At 31.9% G+C, this 24,403-nt stretch overlaps 3 protein-coding genes across 3 annotated transcripts; 1 reads left to right on the top strand and 2 right to left on the bottom strand.

The window, feature by feature from the left end:
• Nucleotides 1-706: 706 nt before the first annotated feature.
• RpS10b (Ribosomal protein S10b) lies at nt 707-6,323 on the bottom strand. Its single transcript, XM_088233457.1, has 4 exons — nt 6,289-6,323; nt 5,823-6,023; nt 4,177-4,423; nt 707-788 (listed from the first exon to the last, which is right to left on the bottom strand). Exons 2-4 carry the CDS (start codon nt 6,020-6,022, stop codon nt 750-752), a joined length of 486 nt encoding a protein of 161 aa, XP_088089583.1. The 5' UTR covers nt 6,023; nt 6,289-6,323; the 3' UTR covers nt 707-749.
• A 984-nt stretch (nt 6,324-7,307) lies between these two features.
• On the top strand, nt 7,308-14,046 carry ND-39 (NADH:ubiquinone oxidoreductase subunit 39). Its single transcript, XM_088233456.1, has 7 exons — nt 7,308-7,372; nt 7,583-7,791; nt 8,434-8,660; nt 9,392-9,595; nt 10,663-10,824; nt 12,558-12,744; nt 13,712-14,046. The coding sequence occupies exons 1-7, from the start codon at nt 7,333-7,335 to the stop codon at nt 13,889-13,891; spliced, it is 1,209 nt and encodes a 402-aa protein (XP_088089582.1). The 5' UTR covers nt 7,308-7,332; the 3' UTR covers nt 13,892-14,046.
• Nucleotides 14,047-15,258: 1,212 nt separating this feature from the next.
• Nucleotides 15,259-22,600, bottom strand: ric8a (ric8 guanine nucleotide exchange factor A). Its single transcript, XM_088233455.1, has 8 exons — nt 22,262-22,600; nt 22,039-22,178; nt 20,160-20,619; nt 18,385-18,590; nt 18,003-18,147; nt 17,615-17,858; nt 16,372-16,598; nt 15,259-15,568 (listed from the first exon to the last, which is right to left on the bottom strand). Exons 1-8 carry the CDS (start codon nt 22,340-22,342, stop codon nt 15,407-15,409), a joined length of 1,665 nt encoding a protein of 554 aa, XP_088089581.1. The 5' UTR covers nt 22,343-22,600; the 3' UTR covers nt 15,259-15,406.
• Between the last annotated feature and the right edge of the window lie 1,803 nt (nt 22,601-24,403).

The raw sequence follows: 24,403 nt of genomic DNA, 5'->3' as shown, positions 1-24,403 counted from the left end.
AATGCTTAGATCAGCTACGTCTACGACGAGAGGAAAAGTTATTTTACCTCTACGCAAACAGCGCACTAAATTTAGTGAACGCGCATTTGCGGTCGCAGGCCCTATGGCATGGAATGCTCTCCCAGCAGAGGTGCGAGGCTGTGAAAGTGAAGTGATGTTTCGGAAAAAACTTAAAACCCACTTGTTCTCTAAATCCGTAGCATGTGACAGCAAAATAAATTATTTTAATTAAATTACAAATTTAAAAGAATCACTATGTAAAGCGCCCTTGAGGTATTTTGTTACGAAAATGGCGCTATATAAGTTATCCATAATAATAAATACATTTCTCATTACACCCTTTTCTGTTATTGGTGGTTAAAATTTTACTATCTTGCAATTAAAAATACATGGTACCCATAGAAATTAGTGTACAACAAAGAAAAAAAGCCATGCGTCTTTGTTTTGGTCTCAAGTACTCAAATGATTAATTATCTGTAGAAAAATATTCAGTTGGGTAATAATTGTACATATTTTTTTTATTTTAGTAAACGGGCAGCCCAGTTGAGTAGTGGCTAATAAACTTGCCTCGAGCACCAGGCTCCCAGTGAATCATTTAACGTAATTTCAACTTAACCTCTGTGTCTTGTGCTTAAAATTCACAACTGTAATAATTACTAGAGTTCTTTTCGATTATGATAAATTATTAAAAATGAAAGAGATTATATTGGGTTTTCATATTATATTTGTAAAATTACATCTTGATTAACTTATTGTGGTGCAGGCCTGCCTCGTCCATAACCTCCTCTCTGTAAAAAGAAAAAATATTTTTTAATAAAATTTAAAGTCAAAATGTTTCGAGATATAAATCTGTACCTTAAAGGATAAACCATGGGAGTCACATTGAATGAAATTTTTAAGAAACAAGGTTTTGCGATTTTTCAAAACACGATAAAGAACTTTCAATATAAAATACAGACTATTTTGATAATAAAAGTACATATTAAAACAGCGTAAATGAGACTATAAACTTGATATAAAGTTACGCCTAGGCATAGTTATAGGATACGGATGGGAAAACCATTGTTATTATAGTGGTAGAATAAGGATGGTGTTCCCGTCACTATCACTATGCCTAAGCGTAACTTTATACCAGGTTTATAAGTAATCCCCCTGATGTTTTTTGCATTAAAATAAAGTGGACTTCTGATTCAGTGTTTTATTCGCATATTAAATAGCTTATTGTGACAATTTTTGCATTTTGAACTTCAAAACCATAAAAAGTATACTGCCACATTTTATCTTATTAAGGTACAGAAATATAATACAGTATAAATTTAGTTTTTTATGGAAAAATTTTAATAAAAAATACCGAGAATATAATTTGAATTAACTCTTAAAAGACTGTGCTGAATAATCCCTTTGCAGCCGGTGGTGTAACACAATGTGACCACAAGCATAAGTCGAGATATTTTGAAATGTAAGCTAAAATACCAAATTATTTACAATGGTATGTGTTAAAAATGATCTTTGTTCAAAGATGTTATATATAAATATAAAATTAAAGCATATTTATGCAAAATAAAGTTAGAAATTGTGTTCATTCCTTTTAAAATCCCGCCAGCAAGCGCTGCCGCCCGCGTCTGGTTGTCGACTGAATTCCGAATTACACTTACGACTGAATTTAGCGGAAATAGATCAACCGGGAGACTAGAAAGTATGCTATGCTAATACAACTCTTATTTGAAAGCAAAAATGAATATCAAATTTTTATTGCAAATAAATACTAGATTTTATTAGAATAAATAAAAACGCTGTTAAAACATATTCTTACAATAATATTGAAATAAAACCTAAAAAAATAGCAAAAAAAACTTGTAAGAAATAAAATAATAGTACGTAATACGTGATATAATCAAATCATAATTAAACATACACAAAAATGACAACGTAAACACGTTTTTTAAAACTAGTTACGAACAAATTTTTTGAACACTTTAAATGAAATAACTTTGCACACTTCCTTGGGTACACTTCCACTTATTTGTTTGACCAATTAGCGCTTTCATCCTCTAATGGACATCTTCAGACTGGCGAATATTATACAATGTAAGGATGATTTATAGAAATCAAAATATTATCTTAAGTGTGGAAATGAGTGGAAGTGTACCAAGTATTTTTGATTAATAACTTATATGTAAATGTATGTAAATATTACATCATTACAATGAAATTCCATCAAGAATTGTCAAAAAATAATTTTAATCAGATAAATTGTGAATAAATTGTAGAAACATTTCGGGAACACGGTGTGTTAAATACAGCGTCAGCTCAGTTTACTACAAAAAACTTCACGCGACTGATGTGTTCTCTGTCCCACAAGTGGTATAATTCTGTATCGTGCTCTTTCGGTATTGTTTTCTCGGTCACTCAAGCTCCGCCCCTAACGAATAGTGTCCTTGTCGGTCTTCTGATATGCTATATTCTCGTGCTCTTTCTTATAAAATTTAATAAACCACTTATAATACTGGCATCTCTTTCGTTTGTTTTAATTTATTTTACAAAATGAAGAAATTATTTTTTATAGAAAAAGCCCGTGCATTTTTTATAAAAATGTTTCCTTATTTTGGTGTAAAAAAGTCCATATAAGGATTACAAAAAATATGAGTTGGTTATTTAAAAAAATAAGAGAGTTATTAAATGTTTTTTACCCGAGGTAGACATCCGTTACCGCATAGCCACACATGAGTTAATTAGATTACAAGACAATAACAGTGGAACTTAGTTATTACGAGGAAAACGGGACTGACTGAACTTGCTTGTTATAAGCGTTACTCGTTATACCAGAGAGAGGTTTTTTCTAATCGCCATTGCATATTGCCACTATTGAAAATTATAATAAATGCTTATTACAAACACACCAGTTACTAAATTTCAAATTTGGATAAATAAACATTAGTATTTTTCCACAATGTGATAAGGATAGAGAAATCTTTTTTCACACTTCAACATATTTCATGACACGTTCTATTATACAATATTTGTACAATTATTTATTGACACTTTTTCGCAAATTGAAACACTTCTGTTTGTTAGTGGTCATGTTTACAATTAAAGGGTTAGGTTTTAACTTATCTGACATCACCCACTTGTAATGTTCATTATGCATTGACCATAGAACATTAAAAAAAAAAAACAAAGTAAAAACCACCCTTCGAAACAAGGATGTCATTCATAAACTACAAAAGGAATTGTAATGAAATAATGCCTGTGCTTACTCAGTTCACAAACCTAGGATTTTTTACACGCAACATTAAACATATTTGTGTAGTATCATAAACGTAAACCGATCCCGACGCCCAGCTGCATTGGTAATAAGTTAGTCCCTCATTTGGATTTTATTACTTAGGTTCTTATTTCGAAAATAATGTTTTTAAATACTTGAAGAGTTTTTGCTCAACTGTTGACAATATTTTTGTTCGGTATGTCCGAGAAGAAGCTCGTTATAAAAGTGAATAAATGTATGGAGAAAACCGCAAACTAAAATGTCAACTAATGTTTCCTCATTATAACCGAGATCTCGCTATTTCCGTGATCGTTATAACCAAGTTCGACTGTATTAAAAAAAATATATATTAATGAGTAAACTAAAAAAAAAAAACCATATTGATGTTAAAACTTCCTATGAAAAAATCTATAATCAAATCTATAAAATGATAAATTTGAATATTGAAAACAGGTGTCTTTAAAAATAATGCATTTTACAGTCAAAATTTAAAATGCCAGATACCGGTCCAAGTAGTAATAAAATTGAAATGATCTATTTTATATTAAGACCTTTTCAAATACCGAAATACAAAATTACAGAGCATTCGGCTCAAGCGCAGTATCGTCACACAGCTCTTTAAATGAGATATGAATACAACGCGTATCTACCGGTGTGGCGCGATAGATTTTGGCAAATAACCTTCGGCGTTTTACCGAGTTGTAGTGATGATTTCATCTATAAAAATGAGGAAGTTCAGTGCTTTTTAAAAAAAAATTGTATAACTATGATTTTTTTTAAGTATTGTCATTACACTGCCCATGTCATGATTCGGTGAGTTTTAGGAGAATTCTATACCTGCCAAAACACACTAAACGTTCAAACATGACTTTTGAAAACCGGAAACCTTATAAAAATGCAATGTAACTTACGAATTCAAGATCAGCAGTTCCAGCACCGACATCAGCCTTCTTGTCAGCCTGCTGCGCAGCTGGCGCTCGGCGGTAGTCAGCGCGGTCCTCTCGTGGCCGCCCTCCGGCTCCCTCTGGTCGGGATCCTCCCACAGTGCGGGACCTGCTCAGCTCGGAGCGCACCTGCCTCCTCAGGGTGGCGGGTACAATTTCAGGAGGAAGGTGGAGGTATGTTCGCAGGTATTCGATGCCCTCATTGGTCAGATACCTATAAAATGCCACAGAAAGATGTTTGAAATACACGGATCAATGCAGTGGTAAATTTATCTGTGACCGGGTGGATGAAAATACAGTATTGTGTGTGAAATAGAACCAAACGACTACTCTTAGATAAATATAGTAAAAAAGAAAATCAAATGGAGATAAGTCCGCCTCAAAGTGTAGTGGTTGGTGTATTTGCCTACCGTGATGAGGTCCTGCGTAAGATTTTACATTGCAATATTTCTCAGTCCTGATCACCTTACCTTAATCTGATATATGATCGAGATATGCTGTATTTCATTTATCACTGCAGTGCCCAATGCATTATCTGGAGCGAATTAAGGTATTGATAACAATTTATAGATCATCATCACTATTTCCCTATCCACACCCAGCGGTGCATAGAGCACTGCATTGGTATACCACTGCAGAGTATCTCGATCATCTAAAAAAAACTGCCTTATGAGAATCAAAGATCCATCAATACACGTGAAACCAAAAACCTAAAACTTTTCATTTAACTTATTGTTGCATAAATCTTTTTCTAATTGATATCAATATACTTTCAAAAGCGAGAATTTCAAATACTTAAGTTTCAAAAGCAGAAATGAACGGACGGACATTAATTTTGCATTTGTACGATGCTTCCCAACCGCCCGTTCGACATTCATCATGAAAAATCGAGTTACGGGATTAAAATGTGGGCAACTGAGTTATTAAATTTGGAAAAGATATTCTATAATAGAGATTTTTCAAGATATGTATTTTTTTTCATAAAACAAATATTTGAGTTCTTATTATTTACTTAAATATTTTAATTTTCAGACCATTTCCTAAAAGTCGTAAATAACTTGTGCAGGAAAAATGGAAATCGAGTCGTGGTAGAGTGGGATTTGAACCTCGGACCTTAGACCCATGAGTCCACAATACTACCACGGGACCACAGCCCGGTTTTGAATATGGTACCCGTTTTAAACCCGGTAATAACTGTGTACTGATTGTCTGCTGTATGCTATTTAAGAGCGACTAATAATACTTTATCCTTAACTTACAGCTAATTTCAAATACTTAACTTATCAAATGATTTATATTTCTGAGGAGCTTATGCACAAAAAAAGGTAAAGTAAATCTTTTTATTATAGAGGTTTTTGAATTTTGGTGTTTATTAATTTTTTTTAAATCCACACAGGTTTTAATTAAAACTCTTGTAACTGTCACCAGAAAAAAATGCTGAAATCCTCCTTTAATACTTAAAATATTTTTTAAAAAAAAGAAAAAATACAATTTAGTGTGTAAAATTTAGTAGGATTGAAAAACTAGTGATGAATTGGAAAAATAGTAAAGAAAATAAACTTCAAAATTAAAATACTGAACATTTCCTAATCATAATCAAAAACTCTACCCACCAGTAGAAATGTCTCCAGGCAAACTGTTCCTTGACATATCCCCTTGATTTCAAGGATTGCATAGCCTTGATGACGTGAAGGTTCGGAATTTGTTCCAGTTCGGGATGTTTAGGGGCATGGAAGTCCTTTTTAGCAACCATAACACCCTCTTTGAAGAGATATTCATAGATTGTAACCCGACTCTGCTTGGGCATCAACATTCTAGAACACACAAGAATTGAACGTTTGAAAACTGTGAAATATAACAATCGGAAAACAAAACCCGCGGCGATAAACAAGTAGTAGTCAAATTGACGGATAGCACGAATATTTCAAGACAAATTAGACGGTCTTCCAATGATTAAGAACAAAAACTATAATATGTTAAGAACAGCCAAAATGTCGATAAACATTAAAGCGTTTAGAATAAGTCATTATTTTCACTGATTGGTATTAAATAACACGGATAAATTAAAAAAGGCCATACTTGATGTTTTTTGGTTAACTCAGAAAACCGGAAAGAGCTCCGAAGGGATTTTAAATTTCTATGGATTGTTATGTCAAACAAATTGCCATAGTACAAAAAATGTTCCCAGAAGTAATTTTTTTAAATAATTTTTCAGATGACCCATCAAATAAACGAATAATTTCAAAACTTTTTTAAAGAATCCACTTTTTTGATTAATTTATCCTCTTTATAACTTATTGTTTTGTATTAGGCTATTGAATTTTGAAAAAGACAGCATGTCAGATTTTTTTTTGTAAAAGAAACGTTGTTATCAACAATATAAAAACATAATTTCCCCGAATATTTTAATTTTGCTTCTTATTTTCAACTAGTACTAAATAACTCACAATTAGAGAATGAGAATTAAGTTGTTACCTTTGATCCATGGGTGGACCTTTGATTTGTAAGTCTACTACACTAGCCACGGGACTACAAGACGATTCATAATTATTACTAAGCCCCCTGCTTTTTCTTTCAGGAAACGTACATAATCATTTGGTGAAATGAATATAGAAAAACAATGTGCGTTTCAAAAATAACATTTTATTTGGAAAATTACTCAAATTTTTGGCTTATTTTCAGGAAACTTATACCTGATTAAAAACAACACCACCTCTTTTAGAGGGAGAAGTGTTTGAAGAGCCTTATTTATTAATTACGGCTGAAAGTAATTTTGGTGTTATAAAAAGTTTATTATGCTTAGAATGGTTTATTAGTGAAAGTAAATTATAAAATTACCTTCTTTTGTCATTATTACAATAAATACGTAATCGGGTTGAAAAAAGTTAAGCAATTGAGCAGTTCTAAATTCTAAAAAATAAATAATATTTTATTACCGCCCTTACAAGGTTATGTTGTTGAATTTTGATGAAGTGTCAAATATGACCTATTAAATTGGCCCTACTATAGTTTTCTTGTTGGAAGCGAAGAACTTTATCTATTATAAAATCAGATATCTACGACTTGATCGTTTCTATGATTTACTATTTCTGATTTCCATGGACTGATTTCCTGAAAAGAAATATGGCGGCGTTGAGTCTCACCGGCGGTATTAGGATCGCCAGTATGTTATAATTGTCTTAACATTTGATTTCTTAAATGTTTATTTAAGGAAAAAAAATATCCCAACTATTGGTTCCTTATTCCTTCAAATCCATCTGTAGCAAAATATGTTATATAATCTTGACGTATACTGTTATATCAACTGTCAAATTCAGATCTGTGTACAATCTAGATATTTTGTTTTATTAAAAAATATGTTATACTATTTCAGAAAATCACGCTGGAAGTGTCAGTTTGTTGTACATTCAATCATCTAAATACAGTACGAAATATGAAAACAAGGTTAAGTTGAATCCTGCAGCTTGGAAAAGGGGAACAGGAGGTCGAAGCAGTTTCAATGGAATCGTTGCCACAGTTTTTGGTTGCTCAGGATTTGTCGGTCGCTACTTGTGTAATCGTCTTGGAAAAACTGGAACTCAGGTAATTAATAGTTTAGGTTTTAGAACTAGTATAGTTGCATATCTTGATTATAAGGGACACGTTAGTAAGTTCACATTTAAGTTAACTATTCTTGTATCTAGAAAGTACTAAAGTCTATTTTTTTATTACAATGGTAGCGCGGGATGACTTTTTCCTGCTTTTACTTGCGTTTTTCCAGGGCTCATATTACAATGGGTAGTTAACAGTTACAGTAAAATTCAAATTACCCGGATTAATGAGTGCCAGACATTATCACTTAAAATCTTATTTAATCATGTCCAGCAAAGTTAGTTGCTTTGAGAAAAAACGCGCCGGCCGCCAGCGCCCTTTTTTATTTGTTATTGTAACATCTTTATTTTTTATTTCTTGATAATGATACGAATATTTGGCAATCCGGATGACTGGAGCTCGGATAAACGGTGTTCCACTGTGCCTTCAATTTTATCTATAAAGTAAGATTAAGTTTTCTGCATGAAAAATAGAATATGCACACAATTTTTTTTTCAAAACATGTTCAATAATCAGACTACTAATTTTGTGACTTATTCACTATTTCCAAAATAAATATGCATGCAAACTTACCCATAATATACTTAATATTTAACACATTGCAGCTTTTTAAATACTTATTCATAATTCCAGTTGATCCTTCCTCACCGCTGCGATCAATATGACTTGATGCGGATGAAATTAGTTGGTGACTTGGGACAAGTAATTTTCCTCCCTGAATTTGATTTACGCGATCAAAATTCTATCGAGCAGGCCATTAAGTATTCAAATGTGGTCATTAATCTTATTGGCAAGGATTATGAAACATCCAACTATTCCTTTACAGATGTTCATGTCACAGGAGCTAGAAATATTGCCAGGTAAATAATGTTTCCTTCATTGGGTCGACTATTAGCGTCGATTTTATTTTACATCAAATATTGATTCTGAATCCCAATTTGTGTTCTTATAATTTACCAAAACAATTTTCTGTCGGGGTGGAAAAAGAATACAGTTCTGTGCGTGAGATAGAACTAGAATTCTGGATGGTAAAAATTCTACTCTGGTAAAAATCCTGAAAAAGGAAATCGAGTGGATTTTAGTCCAGTCTGTAGAGTAATGGATGGCGCGTTCGCCTACAATATTTAAGGTTCGATTCCTGGCAAGGTGAATATGAAATATTGGTTCAAAAGGTGGTTTTACGCTGCCTCTGGATTGGCACCTGAGGTTTAAGACTGGTCAACGTAACTTTATGTAACAGAAGATCAAGATGCCCTGCATTCAGTTTTCATTATGCAGTACCCTATGCACCACTGGGTACAGATAGGGGGTATGATATAATATATGTTTTTGGGGGCTACTTTAATTAGTACTAGAAAATGGGAATCAGGATCTCTGATTCACAGTTCGCTAGTTACCACAGGATCACAGCTTTACTAAAATTAAAAAGGCATTTAATTGAAAAAATAAACAAAAATCTCAGTTGGATTATTCTTACAATTTAGTCTAAAAATCTATTTGGAACAAAAAAAATACTATGGGAATCATAACTCAATCTATAGTTCCTACATAAACTAGTGATGCAATGAAATAATGAAAAATATTTTTTTAGGGCATGTAAGAAAATGGGAGTCGATAGGCTGATTCATCTGTCATACCTCAATTCAGCGGAGCATCCCGAGTCACCAGTTATAGAAGGTGGCAGTCGCTTTCGGGCCACTAAGTGGTTGGGAGAGAAGGCAGTTCGAGAGGAGTTTCCTGACGCCACTATCATAAAGGCATCGGACATCTATGGGGGAGAAGATCGCTTCTTGAAGTAAGTTTGCCAAAATTCATCTACTTCATAAACTACTGTTGCGGACTTGCACTTGAGTCACAAATTACATACAAAAGTATGGAAGAATTTCTTAGGTAAATTAATGCGAAATAATTAACTTTAAAATGTCATTTTCACATTCATTCGCTTTGTAATGGTTTGAGGATGTCACATTACAAAAATATTTGATTTCCATAAAACTCTTAAATGTATCATTGTGGGTAATTAGTAATCATATATATCAAATTAAAAAAAAAATACTTGTCAGGTCTACTTATCTACATGTATTGATTAAAAATCAATAGCAGATTGATTAATTAGTCTTACATAATATTTCCTGACTCAAATCTCATGTTTGAAATAATATGGTTAGTATTCTTTTTGTTGAAAAAAAAGAAAATACTTTTTATTCTAAAAGTAAACAATAATTTATGCAAATTTTATATTTGAGTCACTAACTTTGTGGTTATTTATTATAATCAAATAAATAAAGTAACTTTGTTTTTAACTACTATTTTTTTTCCACCGACCGGTTTCAAAGCAAACAAGCTTCTTCTCCTGTCTAGATTCTAAAATATGCATCTCAAATTACCACCCTTTTAGGAAAAAAAAAACTTGATTTATTAGCTCCACGTGTAGTATTTAGTAAACATGGATATAATAAAATAGGAAATACTTCATTAGTTACGTAAATCTTGACGAAAAAGCTTGTTTGCTGTGAAACCGGTCGGTGGAAAAAAAGAATTAGTGGTTAAAAACAAAGTTGCTTAATTTATTTTTTATAGTAATTTATGTTATGACTTTACTGTCTCTTCATAAAAAAATATGTACCTGTGCTGTTCATTCTCATAGGACAAAAGATTAGTGGAATTAGAACATATCCACTTTTCTTAGCACAGTTATATAAATATGTATGTGCAAGTACATAAATAAATAGTAATTCATGGAAAAAAAATACATAAAAGGAAAGTTTTACATGTTATGTGAATGTTTATTAATATGTATAGACATTTAGTTCTGTAACAACAGGTATTACAAATAATGGAAACATATTATTTGGGTTTTAGGTCCATCACTCATTGGTGGCGTAGGTGGACCACAATTCTTCCGATGTGGGATAAAGGTGAAAACACATTCAAGCAGCCTGTGTTTGTTGGAGATGTGGCTTATGGTATTGCCAATGCTGCAAGAGATCCTGAGACACGAGGTCAAGTGTATCAGGCTGTTGGGTATGTTTAGACGTCATTATAAACTTTCCGGTTCCCCTAAATTCATCCCATGTCTAGTCAGTCTTATCCTCAGAAGTAGTTTTGCACTTGTCCAAATTTATAGTTTAAAATAATTTTAAAAAATCAACTGAAATATGTTTGCATTTTTTTTTTTAAAGGGGTTTCAAGCACACAATATGGCACAAATCATCCTTGTAACCTTAACCAATAAAAAAAAAACTGAATATACATTTTCTAATATTTTTTTAATCGATATATTCTTATTTTGTTTCAAGCAAGTGGCTTGTTTTGTAATTTTTTACAACATTCTATTTCAATACCATCGTCATCATCATCATTCCCTCTCCACACCTAAAGGTGCTTAGGGTACTGAAATTGTACACATTGGTGTAATGCAATTGTGCAGCGTATCTTGATCATTTTTATTAAATGAGGGTAAGATGATAAATCTTACACTTCAGGTGGCCAGTCCAGGTACTATGAAATATTCTAGTGTTTATTTATGGACTCGAGCTTTGAAAATATCGTTTGTCATTTTGTTCACCAATATGTCCTTGCTTAAAAAGTTGTATAGCTTAGGGGTAAAGTATAATGCCTTTGTCCGTAATTTGTTTTTTTCTTTGGGAGCAGAAGTAGTGTTTTTTATCTTTGCCTAGTGTCGTAAATTTGTTGTCATTATGTCTATCAGGATTTTGATGGAAATGTCTTAAAATTGTCTTTATGTATATTTGTCTTATGTATAGTACTGGAAATTCTGTAAAAAGTCTGCCTGTAGAGTATTGGTAAGGCTTGTTGTTGGCTAGTCTTAGTAAGTCTTTTTGTGCTTTCATTAATGGCTCTAATGTGGTTTTACTTGTTCCTCCCCATCCTATTATTCCGTAACTGATAATTGTTTGTGCTAGAGCATAGTATACATTAATTAAAGTAGTTTTTGCTTAGGATGTTTCTAATGCTTTCAAATAAACATATCATTTTTCTTAGTTTGGTTGCTGTCTTATCTACGTGTATGTTCCATCTTAAGTAACTATTAATGTGCATACCTAAATATTTTGTATTATCGACCTTTTCTTTAGTTTGGCAGTCACAGTCGCTGTTTCTTGCATTTGTACATTCATGAATTTTAAGGGTTATTTCTATTGGCTGATTCCGTTTGTCTTTACTAAAAGTCAGATATTGTTTTATTTACCCGAATATTTCAATTTTGGGGGTTATTTTCATCAAGTTGTAAATAACTCACGATTGGAAAATGGGAATCAACTTGTTGTACATTGGTGTCATCGATGAGTTACCATAAAAATATAAGCATGTTGATAGATTTTTATCTAATTTGTAATTTTTTTGAATTATTGCTTCTCAACAGTCTGAGCAGTCTATGTATGGCTGGCTTTACATTAAATTATTTTTGTAGATTATAAAAACATCGCAACATTCTTCACTAGCAAGTCTTTAAAAACAAAATTATATTTTAAATTTCAAGATAAGCAAAAAAAAAGCCCGATACTGATTTAACACCCTGTGAGATTATAATTCTACTTAAACCCGGATGTTCTGTCAAGTGTTCTCCCCCCTTTTAATGTATTGCAATCTCCTGATGCACTTAGAATGTTGTCAAAACTTAGTTTTAAAACTCTTGTCAAGTCTGATATAGTTACTCTTTTATTTATTGTAATAAAGTTTTTTTTTCAATTTATATTACAAAAATGTTTTTACTATAGTATTTACCTTTCCTTTAGGCCTAAACGCTATCAGATGAGTGAACTAGTTGACTGGTTGTATAAGGTCATGCGGAAAGATGATGATTGGGGTTACATTCGCTACAACATGCGTTATGATCCATTTTTCCAAATGAAGGTTACTCTCAATCAGAAATTCTCCCCTGGATATCCTTTGGGATACCTCCACTGGGAATCAATTGATCGGGTGAGTAGTTTATCTTCATATATTATATATGTGTACCATTAATAAACCATAATGAGGAAGTTCAGTCATTGAAAAAAATATTTATTAATCAACTATTAAATTAACAAGATTTTTTTTTATGTATCGTATTATCGGTGCTATGATTTTTTAAAGTTTTGTATTTTTTAAAAAACTTCACGTGTGACATCTCAAGTACTCTTTTCCTTCCTCTCAATGAGTTCTGCTGATTTGTCAGTTGACCGTAAATCTATTACGACTCTCTTATCATTGGTTGATTCGGAAGAACTAGTGACGTCATGCAAATGTAGTTTTTATAAAAATAATTTTTATTGTTATTTTCAGGAAACTTCGCTGTACAATTTAATGCTCTTATTTTTACTGCGCGTAAGAATACATTTTTATATCTAATTTCTCGTATGGCTGAACTTCCTCATTCAATCCGCTCAAGGCATCATGAGATTTTATCTACATTAATCTGTGTAGTATTTTGAATATAAATTATATTAAAAAAAATAACTAAACATATTCTAGTTAATTAATAGTATATATATTTTTTTATAATTAAGAATTAAATTTTCTTTTATCAGTTATTTAATCAGTCTGGCATTATTTTTTTGAAAATCATTTCATTTCAGGTTTCTTATGGTTTTCCATAAATTTTAATCATCAACTAATTTATTTTATTAAACTCGAATATCTAACAATGTTTCCATATACAATGTCATCTGCTTGGAATCTAGTCATTTTTATCACAGAAATCTTGCAACTCTAAAACTAAATCTTTTTAATTCTAAAGGGCAGATCATCATCTTCCAAGTTTTCATATAAGTTTTTATGTATTGAATTTGTTTTTTTTTCAATAAGATTTTATTTTAAAATTTGGCATCATTTCTTTCAAATTGTTCACTATATTATGTATGTATAACTAAAATGAAAACTTGTTAATGGCCTTTATTGACATTTTTAGGAGAATACAACTGACACTGTAGTTGCTGGAGTTCCAACATTGGAAGATCTGGGAATTACACTGACAGAGATAGAACACCAAGCTCCCTGGGAACTTAAAACTCTTGAGGCATATGCTTACTATATACCAGAATTAGGAGAGTTCCCCAAACCACCTCCACCTCGCACTGTTCCACTATAAACAATTATTTTTATTACATATTTATCTTAGTGGTTATATAGAAGAAAAAAACATCTGGTAGATACAAATATAAATTTTCCTGTCCAAGGTGCTTTGGTTTGTACTTTGAGAATGAAAAAATAATGTACTAAATGTAAATACATACTCCAAACTAATAATTAAAGTTTTTCAATAATATCTCGATTCCTAACTCCATAAAAGTGATTCTATCACGATTTAATTGACTTTGTAAACACTTATGCGCTGTATTAAAATAAAATTGACAGGAAAATTGGTGAAATAGTCTAGCACTGCTAAGGAGCATTGGAAACCTCCTAAATACCGGCGCTCTACGGATTACCTAAAGTGCATAAAGGGAAGAGTTTCGGAAGGAGTCCTCGAGGCTAATAATAAACGCGATAGGCGCGACAACATATAAACTGTCCCAATATTCCGCGGGCCTCTTACAAGTGCACACAGGAAAGACCTTTGGATGAAATATAAAGAGAAAAATCCCATGTTACTCAAAATAGTTTATTTTTACATAAATAATACTTAGCGCCTAGTTCAAATAATAGTTAACTATATCTACATATAAAAAAAAAACATTTCAAATAAGCATGTATTTGAAAAATTAAGCTTTTTTTTTTTACATATCACTCCAAAATTATATGGCGGGGTAATTACTACAACTAAGGTTATTTCAAAATCAGGATTTTTTGGCTATGCAGGAATGCTACAAATTGACAAGTCATGATGCATTTAAATAATATTACGATGAGTTGAATGCACAACTCATTTATTTGTAGCATTCATGGAGAATACAAAAGTGTGTTTTTTAGCTGTTAACTCAAAAATGATGATTTTGAACTAGTTGTAATAATTATCCAATGATATGATGTTATAGCAGGCTCTCGGAGGCATAATGGATGCCCGTTTTAGATAGCCGACTTGGAATACATATTTTATGAGAACTTTCTTTATAATTATGACAAAATACCTAAAATTAGAAAGATTAGTGCAGGAAACAACAAGAGAAAGGTCAAATATGTAATACATTTCTACATACAATCGAAATATTACAAATGTCATCTATCATATCATATCATATATATATATATATATAGTCGATAGTCCATAACATTGTTGAACAGTTTACACAATATGCATAATGTTTTTTAATGTTATCCATAGGATAGGACCATAATGTTTTCAAGTCTTTTATTTAGTGAATAGTGAAAAATTGCATTCCTTAAATCACAGCAAGGACTTGACTGTTAAAATCGAATTATTTTACATTTTTCAAATGTTATCTTGATTAATCATTAAAAAAATGCTTAACTGTTATTAATACACATTACAAACAAAAAAATACACCCATTAAATTAAAATTCCTATCTAAATTTTATTTGATAAAATAGTTTGTGGTAGTGGATCAGAAAATGGTGTGACAATAAGTTTATTACTAATACTGAACTTTGGATATTAAAAATTAGATAGAATTATTTAAAACAAAAAAAACCATTTGTGTAATACTTATGCATTATGTAATTGTTGACTTGGTAGATCTTCCTGCAGTTGTAATATGTGATCTACAGGAATTGGTTTTCCATCGGGACCAATTCTACATGGTTGAACAATCCCTGCTCTGTTCAATTGATCCATCAAATTGACCAATTTCATAGCCTCATATTCCTTCTGCAAAATAAAAGCAATTAAATACATACATTTTTATGTAGTTTTCTGGTAAATTCAACATTGAAATGAAAAAATTTAAAACAGAATATTTGGAAGGCAAAGTCGAATTACTGTATATAAACCAACTGCTTGTAGTTTGGACAATTTTTGAAGTTAGAATATCCAATAGGTTTTCAAACAGTAAACACAAAAAAGGAAACAAATTATCAATTTGTTTTTCTGTCTCCAGGCACATAAAGAATACACTTCTGTGGGTGAAATAAAACCAGAACCTGGGAAGAGTGTTTTCGACTCGATTGTTACTCTCAGGTAAAAATCCTGAATAAGAAAATCGAGTGGAAATTTGAAAGAATAAGTCAATTCTAGGTTATAAATTTGATTACATGAATGTTGTACAAGAGGGTTTTGATGTGAACACCAAAATTTATGTCCGATATCCATGGATGTCGGTTCATACAAAACAGAAAATTCTGGAAAAATTGGTTTATATAACTCAATTTTGGCTAAAGTTGCTCATCAGTCACAACGTTTTTTTCTGTTGAAATGTATAATTTAATAACCTAAAAAATTTGCAAACAAAATTAATCATTCGTGCTCATGCCCATTCATATAAACAGTTTTTGGTAAAAAATAAAAACATGGATGAATTGACATATTTTTTGTATGTTGTCTTATTCTTAGTAGTGGGGGTCAGTGTTATGCAAGCTCCTGACGTCACTGTCACTTATGAAGATCTATTGTGACGGGTAGTGTCAAAGAGTGTTGTGCCAATGCAAACATTAAAATACCAAAAATATTCATACCTGTTCTTCTGTACAGCCAGCCATGGGGTCTGCATGAGGCGCTTCATAACATCCCGTGACTGGGTTGACAGTGTGTCTCATGGCTCGGTATTCTTCTGTGTCACTATCATCACTATCAGAAGAGTACAAAGATTCGCTAGCAAATTGTTTGTTTGGTCCCAAAAGGCCACGAGTTGCGAACAGCCCAGCTGCATTGCCATAACCAGTGTATTTGACCATACGAGAAACTGGAAATTAATACAAGAAATTGATTCCTTCTTAATTTTGCTACTAGAATAGAACAAAAAAATGTTCAGTACGGAACTATTGCAAATATGATTGCATGTACATGATATCAAATTATCCATTTTGGTTATCTCGGATGTTTATCCCTAAATCTGGCATATATATGTATGTGAGTTTATGATGAGTGGTATACCTTGGTTCTAGGACTAAAATGTAACCTGATTGAGATGAGGCAAATAATTGAAAATCGGGTAAAATTATATAAAAAAAATATTTGGGTTTTAAATGGATATTATGAATGAATTTTAATAAATACAATAAAATAGATAATAAAAAAGAATGCTTTCAATGCCACATCGTATAAGTTAATGTACAGGTAAGCACCCACATATCCGCATCGCACGAATCAGACGGATCGTATCTAACTAATTTTAGAATTCTTTGAATAGTCAATCATACAAGTGCGTCCACTGATGTGTACTGGACGGACCGCATGCTTCAGCCAATCGGTAATGCCGACACAATTATTCAGAAGGGCAACTATTCTGATGCGCATCGATGACGTCACACGGATTGCCAATTTAGTGGATGTACACACGCGCTCGCTGCACTCGGCTGCCATTTGAATCGCGCACACAGCTCTTTCGCTCGCTATGAAAACCTGAACTATAATGTTAAAAATCTGATTGAAAATGGCCGTCGTGTATTCGAATGGTAGGGATCAAGTACATACTTCCACGCACTATGCCGTTTGCGATACTACGCGTGGAATGCGGACATGTGGATGCTTACCTTAATAAGTCCTTTAACAAAAGTGAGAGATAAATTCAGCACTAATTGGATCTTACATTAGATATATGAGCTCTTTCTGTTTAATATTATAAATCCAACTGGTAGGCATCAAACCCTCAATATTTTAATACGTATGTAAGCGCGGAATAAAATCATAAATTTTCTGCCGGAATTATCACACTTTTGGTCTGAGCTATTGAAGAATTTACTGTAGGTAGTCACTTACCATTTTCTTTACACAAGATAAAGAGGAATTGTGCAGCAAGGTCTCGAACAGGTGTAACAGGGGTGGTGAGCAATCGGCAAAGTTGGTTTCTGACTGTATTTCCCTCTTCTGGTCTGGAATGGACATCTTTCAGTGGTGGAAGTATAGCGGCACGTAAGTACTTGCGAAGGTATACATTACTACTGGCCGCTTTATGCATTACAGTCAGTATTGGAGACAAGTTCTCATATTGTCCAACTACATTCTGAAAACACAGTGAGTTGTAACCATCTCTATAAGCACAATATACAGGTACACAGATCCTCATTTTGGTTCATAGTTGGTTTATGAAGAATTACAAAGTCAAAATGTATTTTTTGTTGATTACCAAAGATAAAAAATATATTACTTGTGTCTGAGTCATTTTTAGCTGCAGAAATCGGATGAGGTGATGCACAGCTTCCATATTTCTTCCTTCAAAACTATGATTTTTGTATACTAATGTGTTTTCTGTAATTATGGGTGCTAGTTGAGAAAAACACGATTGTGGCACACTGAAAAATAATGGATTGAAAAATCAATAGGTTTAAAAGAATATAGTATCTACCTAATATGCACCAAAAATAATATAATCTTTCCATTCAAGCTCGTCATAACTTTGAAAAAATTACAGCTTTCTCTAGCAAAAACCACTACACTTTTTATCAGTTAAAGAATTCAAATTTTAAATTGAAATAATCAAATGTTAAAATTCAAATAAAAATATATAAGTAATGTGAGGAGAAACAAACCTTGTTAAAAAGCTGACAACATAATTATAAAGTTCATTATCTTTCTCCTCAGAAGACGACTTACATAATAGTAATGTATTACAAATCGAAACAAGTCTCAGAATTAGACTTTCATCTTGTTCACTCAACTCTTTATCATTTTTGCATTGTAATACTAAACTGAAAAATATTTTGAGGATTTCATTCACCAATCCCAGCTGAGAATCCTGTAGGGGAATAGGATATCAATTGAATTATTTAAGAAATTGTGATACGCAAATAATTATATTGAGAGATTAGTATATCGTTGTTGCGCCGACATTATCAAAAGTACCTTTAATTTCTCATTTAGAGGAAACGCGGTCTGACTTTTCTTCATACAAACATATTTTCTCCCTGGATTATGGCATTACAGCAGTGATTTTTTTACACACTATAGATATTTCTCATTGCTGTGTTTCTATTATTTTGGTTTTTTGATAAATGGTTTCTTATGGTAGCTAGGACCATCCAAAAACCCATAAAAGCGCCCAGTTTTATTTGCCGTCTTCTGACGTATGTTATACAAATATGATAAATAATTTTGAAAAACAGAAACACAGAAAATTTAATTCTGATACTCTTTCTAAAAAAAATACTACCAAATCAGTTCAGTTTTGGGGTGTGGAAATCGGGACAGCGAAATTTCAATTTTAGTCGGGCATAATCTGTCTTACATGCAGTTGTCTTTCTTGTGCAGTATCGGGAGGCATTTGCGAGAGAGTGACAGAAAAACAATGTTCACCTATTCGTCAAAAATGTCTGGCGCCACATATCAAGATTATACAATTTTGTTTCAACAAAATATATATAGATATTTATTCAAAATAAAATTATGTATTTTTTCCTTTTTTGCTATCAATAAGAAAATAAGCAAAATAAAAATCCATCATCAAAAGTTACATTGTTTTAATTACGTCTTTTTAAATTTTATAAATGTTACTTAATAGACATTTCCGGCGCAACGACGATATGTGAAATATTATTATGCATATAATAATACTTATTCCTAAGGTGAGTATTTTATTTATTAATTAATTTAATATTTTAATAAAATGGAGTTTATCAATGTAGTAATTGAATAAATTCTTCAGCAGAGCCTGACTGCTAGGAAGCGCATACCCAGATGACAGATAGGGGAATACTTGGCGGATATGCAGGGTAAGAGGGAAATAAAATAACTCTCGTGGACTAACTCGTCTGAAAAGCAAAGAATCCTGAAGTCGAGGCCTTGGAACAGCAAAAGAGGTGTTGGAAGACCCCAAAAAGATGGACAGATGACATTGTCTATCTTGGGGACGACATTGTCTAGGTCGTAGATAGCAGATGATAGCCCAAGATAAAAAATATTGGAAAAGTTTAGAAGAGGCCTATGTCCAGCAGTGGAATGAATGTGGCTAGCAGGAAGTAATACAATGTAGGTATTATTAGTAAATTAATTACAAGTACACAACAAAAAAATCCATGTAAAGAGAATATAAGATCTTTGTATTGAAATATTTAATGTTTTTTTTTTTTTTTACATTTTTTTGCACCACAACAGGCCAGGAGGCCTAATTACAGTGGTGAATTACATCACAGAGCACCCAGGCTTGAGAAAAATCACATTTTTAATTTTTGTGTTCTCACCGGGAATCGAACCCGGAACCTTCCGTGCGTGAGTCAAGTGTCTTGACCACTACACCACGGAGGCCGCCAAGATTTGAGCTAAGAGAATAATACCACTACACCTTGAAAAAGAAAAGAATAATACAAACCTCTATGAAATACTGATGGTCCCCTTCAACCAAGTCATCCCCCGAATTTTTCGTCTCACGCGGAGTCGAGAACTCATCAAGAGATTCCATGAGATATGCCAAACCATGGAGTTCATCTTTAACTTTGGTTCTTTGTTCAGGTCTCAGGGCTGTGATGAGGAATAACAGTTTCATGTCATAGAACTTGATATCATACGGAATGTCTATATCTTTCCATGTTCGGAGTCGACTTATAACCCCTTCCACCATACAATTGGATGCACACAGTTCCTGAGTGGCTGGACTATTGTACAGCAGGTTACAGAGGCATTTTAACGCTTCGATCTTAACTGTATCTGAAGGATTTCCGATAGGAAGCAGCTCATCATCCACAACAGTGAGCTGGTAAAGACCAGTCATCTCCAAAAGAACATTGATCCACTTTTGACAAACCAAATCATCTAAATTCTTTTTGTCACGGCTGAAAAGTATGATGCATAGAAATTAAAGAATGATCTTTCCATACAGTTTTCTCAAAAAAACCCATCCGTTGAGATAATTTGCAACATAATTGATTAACATTCTTTAATTCTAATATAGTAAAATCTTGTATATTTTATAGAGGTGAAAAAGATCAATGTTTTAAGTAACATTGGGCCTTACTTATAAACCTGGTATAAAATAAGGCCTAGGCATAGTGATAGAATAAGGATGGTGTGGTAAAAATTATTACTTATAAACCACACATAAAGTTAGAGAGCTGGGATAGCGACCATAGAAACTTATTCCACATTTATGCCTGGGTCCAATGTGGTATAACACTGGAATAAGCCTGCGATTTGCCATGTCACATTTTTCAGTAGTAAAAAGGATTGCATTTATCTCCAATTTAAACAATTTAGAAAACATACTCGTACTGCCTTTTTAGAGATTTTAAGATCATTTTTACACTATCAAATTTACAATCGATTCAGATAAATTTTATTTAGCATTTGTTTTGAAAATGACCCTTGTTATACTTTTAAATTTGTATATTTAAATTTATTAAATTAAAATATATGCAACTGAACATTTATATATGTCATATTTTATTTTGGTATGTAGTTTTTTTTATTTTTTTTATGACTAATGTCAATTTGTGTGTATCTATGAATCATCTTAATTCAATTATTTACATTGTATTTTCTCTTTCAAATGTCCATAACGTCCAGAAAATATAATTTATTTACAGTTTGTTCTTTTAGAGGAAATTCCAAGTCACCACAATAATAAAATAAAACATTAATAAATAAATATCATTAGCGTTTTTGATTGACTTGGATTTCGTGAGCTACGCTTGACATTTGTTAAGCTCCTTTTGTTTTATTACTAAATACTAATATAAATAATGTATTAGTATTTGTAACTGCACATGCACACTAAGCTTGTTCTTAAATGTACGCAGAAATGGTCAAAAAATTAATGTTGGAATAAGCTTAGTATAGTTATACTAGGTCGTAAAAAAAATTATAACCTTTTTCTTATACCGGGAATAAATAGTTACACTAGGTATAGTAATTCCTTGATATAAGGAAATCTAATAAGTAAGGCCAATTGTTTAATATAGAGGTACTTCTTTCATAAAAGCATCAGGTTGATTCTGAACATTAAAGTCAGTTTTATAATTGCAACAAATTTAAATAATTAGTAAAAACAAATGGATATATTTCAATTTGTTTTTCGTAGATAGACTAAGCGCTTTGTGCTTTAGGGTGAGGTTAGTGTCGATGCAGACGATAAAGTTTGATTTTTGTTTTAAATTTTTTTGAATCAATAATATATAATGTAATTGACAAAAACTCAGATTATAAATATCCCAAATAAGCATAAAGTTAAAAAAGCGATAGTATAATGATCCTACCTTAATATTCTTATATTGGTCAAACAAAGTGGGTGAAGAGATGTCGCCGAAGTATTTTGTAAGTATTCAAACAGTGCTGACCAAAGCTGGACCCTCAAATCTTTAAAGTCTAATTCAGGAAAACTGAATTTATCCGAATTCTGTAATGCAATCAAGTATCAATTATATTCTTAAAATCTATATACGAAGCCATATAACGAAAATGAGAACGGTTATAAATTACCAATTGAATAAGACGCCCTAAAATAGGTATAGCAGAGTCGATGTCTCCACGACAAATGTTTGAAATCAAGATTTCATCCATTTTTCAGCGTATATTTACAAATAACACAAGCGTTTGTAAAAAAATTATGTCTTATCAAATGACAAAACGTCAAACTACGAACCACAGATGAACGGATTCAAGTTAGTTTTTTTTGGTTTGCGTTCATATATTTAAAAAGGATGACAACCATAAATAGTAAAAATAACATGAATCTTAAAACTGCCAAAACTTAGGGAATTTAAATGGGATTTTGTAATTTATTATACGGTTTATTTCGGGACTATCATACTATGTATTACATTTTTTTATATTTACATGCATTTATGTTCTTCGACCTACAACATGACCATAAGTTACTTCTTAGTTTGGGTACTTGTTTATTATTACAAATATTATTTATTTTTGTTTTCAATTATTTGTGTCCATTTTGTTATTCCTTTCTGTTTGTGTTGTTTAAATATTGTTTTCAATGCTAATTTGTAAATATATGCAAACTGTTTTTGGCCGAGGTTATCATGTTTTGGTAGAAGACCCCAATAAAGGAAAAAAAAGATATGCTCATGAGTAAAGTATTGTCTATGACTGTTTAATTTTTTTTTCTTCTTCATAATTTTCTTTTAAAACAACGCATTTTTAATAGCGAACTATAATATCATGGGGTAATTGCTACAACTAGGTAACTTCAAAATCCAGGGGTGGTACTCTAAACTCAAATGTGCGAGTTGAAAACGCATTTTTAACGCGTATTTATGCAATAAATATACGCTTACAAAGCGATATATTCACGCGGAATTCTGTTCAAAATTGATGTGATATTCCAAACGTTCTCACGGCCGTAGAAAACACGTTTATCTCGCATATTTTGTATGTAAATACACGAGATAAAAGCGTTTTCTATGACCGCGAGAGCGGTTCAGAATAGCACCGCTGGCGTGGTATTTTGAATCATCTCTATCACTTAGAGAGTGGTTTATTTGGGGATATTCATTTTTTGCATGCACCTAAACCGGCCACACTGATGATTAAACGTCAAATGATGTTTAAAACTGTTTAAAAAAAAAAAAAAAAAAATGTATCCAAACTTGATTCTACGCGCCTCCTGTTTTATTATAATTCAATTCGCTATGTATTAGAATTGTATTTTTTAAGATTGTGTTTTTTGTAATGGCTGCTTTCTCAAAAAAAATTTTTCTTCTGGTTTTCTGTTTTTTTCATCCCGCTTATGTATTACACACCTACGTACAATTTGTAAAAAGTGTTTTTTCGTCTCTACAATGACATGTGAACGAAGTAATTAACTTTGCAATTTATTTACTTCATATATTACACGGATCATTTTCTGCGTTAAAATCTGTTTATCAATGAATACTTGTAATTTTCACAATTTCCGTTTCTATAAAATGTTATAAAGCGAACAGTGAAACCACTTCCTCTATGTACTAGAAAACCGCTTTAAAGATCGAAGATCTTCCGGTTTCGTTGATACATTTTTTTATTATTTTATTTATTAATAACAAATTCAAATACAATATTACAACTAAATACAACTTTTTACATTAATCAAATTCATGTATTGACATTAACGTTTCCCATTACGTAAAAGAAATAAACAATTCTTGTGTACATAATAGGGAGTGACGTCTTACAATAGACTATTTTATTTTAATCAATAATGTTTTTAGAATAACATAAATAAACAAACTAACAAAAACAAAGTTTTTTTGTCAAATATCAATTAGCTTTATTTATTTTCAATTTCAATTCCATAAACCGCGATATTAATTGTATTTAACTAAACTGCTTTCATTGCTCCTTTCAAACTGAGTTTGACAGATTACATGAAGGGATTATGTTGGATATTATCATTTTTTCTCAGGATCAAAAACTAGTAGCAAAAACCGTTTAATCCATTACGACTTTATATTACTATAATTATTTTGAAGGATTACTAAACTCTACCCACGCCCTTCGCATAAGTTACCAAAATATAAATTCCACAAATTAAGTGAACGTGTATCAAAATAACGTACAACAGGCAGCAACAAGCAACCAGCCCTGAACCAATTCTAAATAATACAAATTCTGAACGCTTTTATAGCG

Source organism: Micrasema longulum, unplaced genomic scaffold (genome assembly GCF_059751315.1).
Source record: "Micrasema longulum isolate JH-2025_06_02 unplaced genomic scaffold, ASM5975131v1 h1tg001107l, whole genome shotgun sequence".
Taxonomy (NCBI): Eukaryota; Metazoa; Arthropoda; class Insecta; order Trichoptera; family Brachycentridae; genus Micrasema; species Micrasema longulum.
Note: the sequence above shows the minus strand (reverse complement) of the source record. Positions and strands in the feature narration are given on the sequence as shown.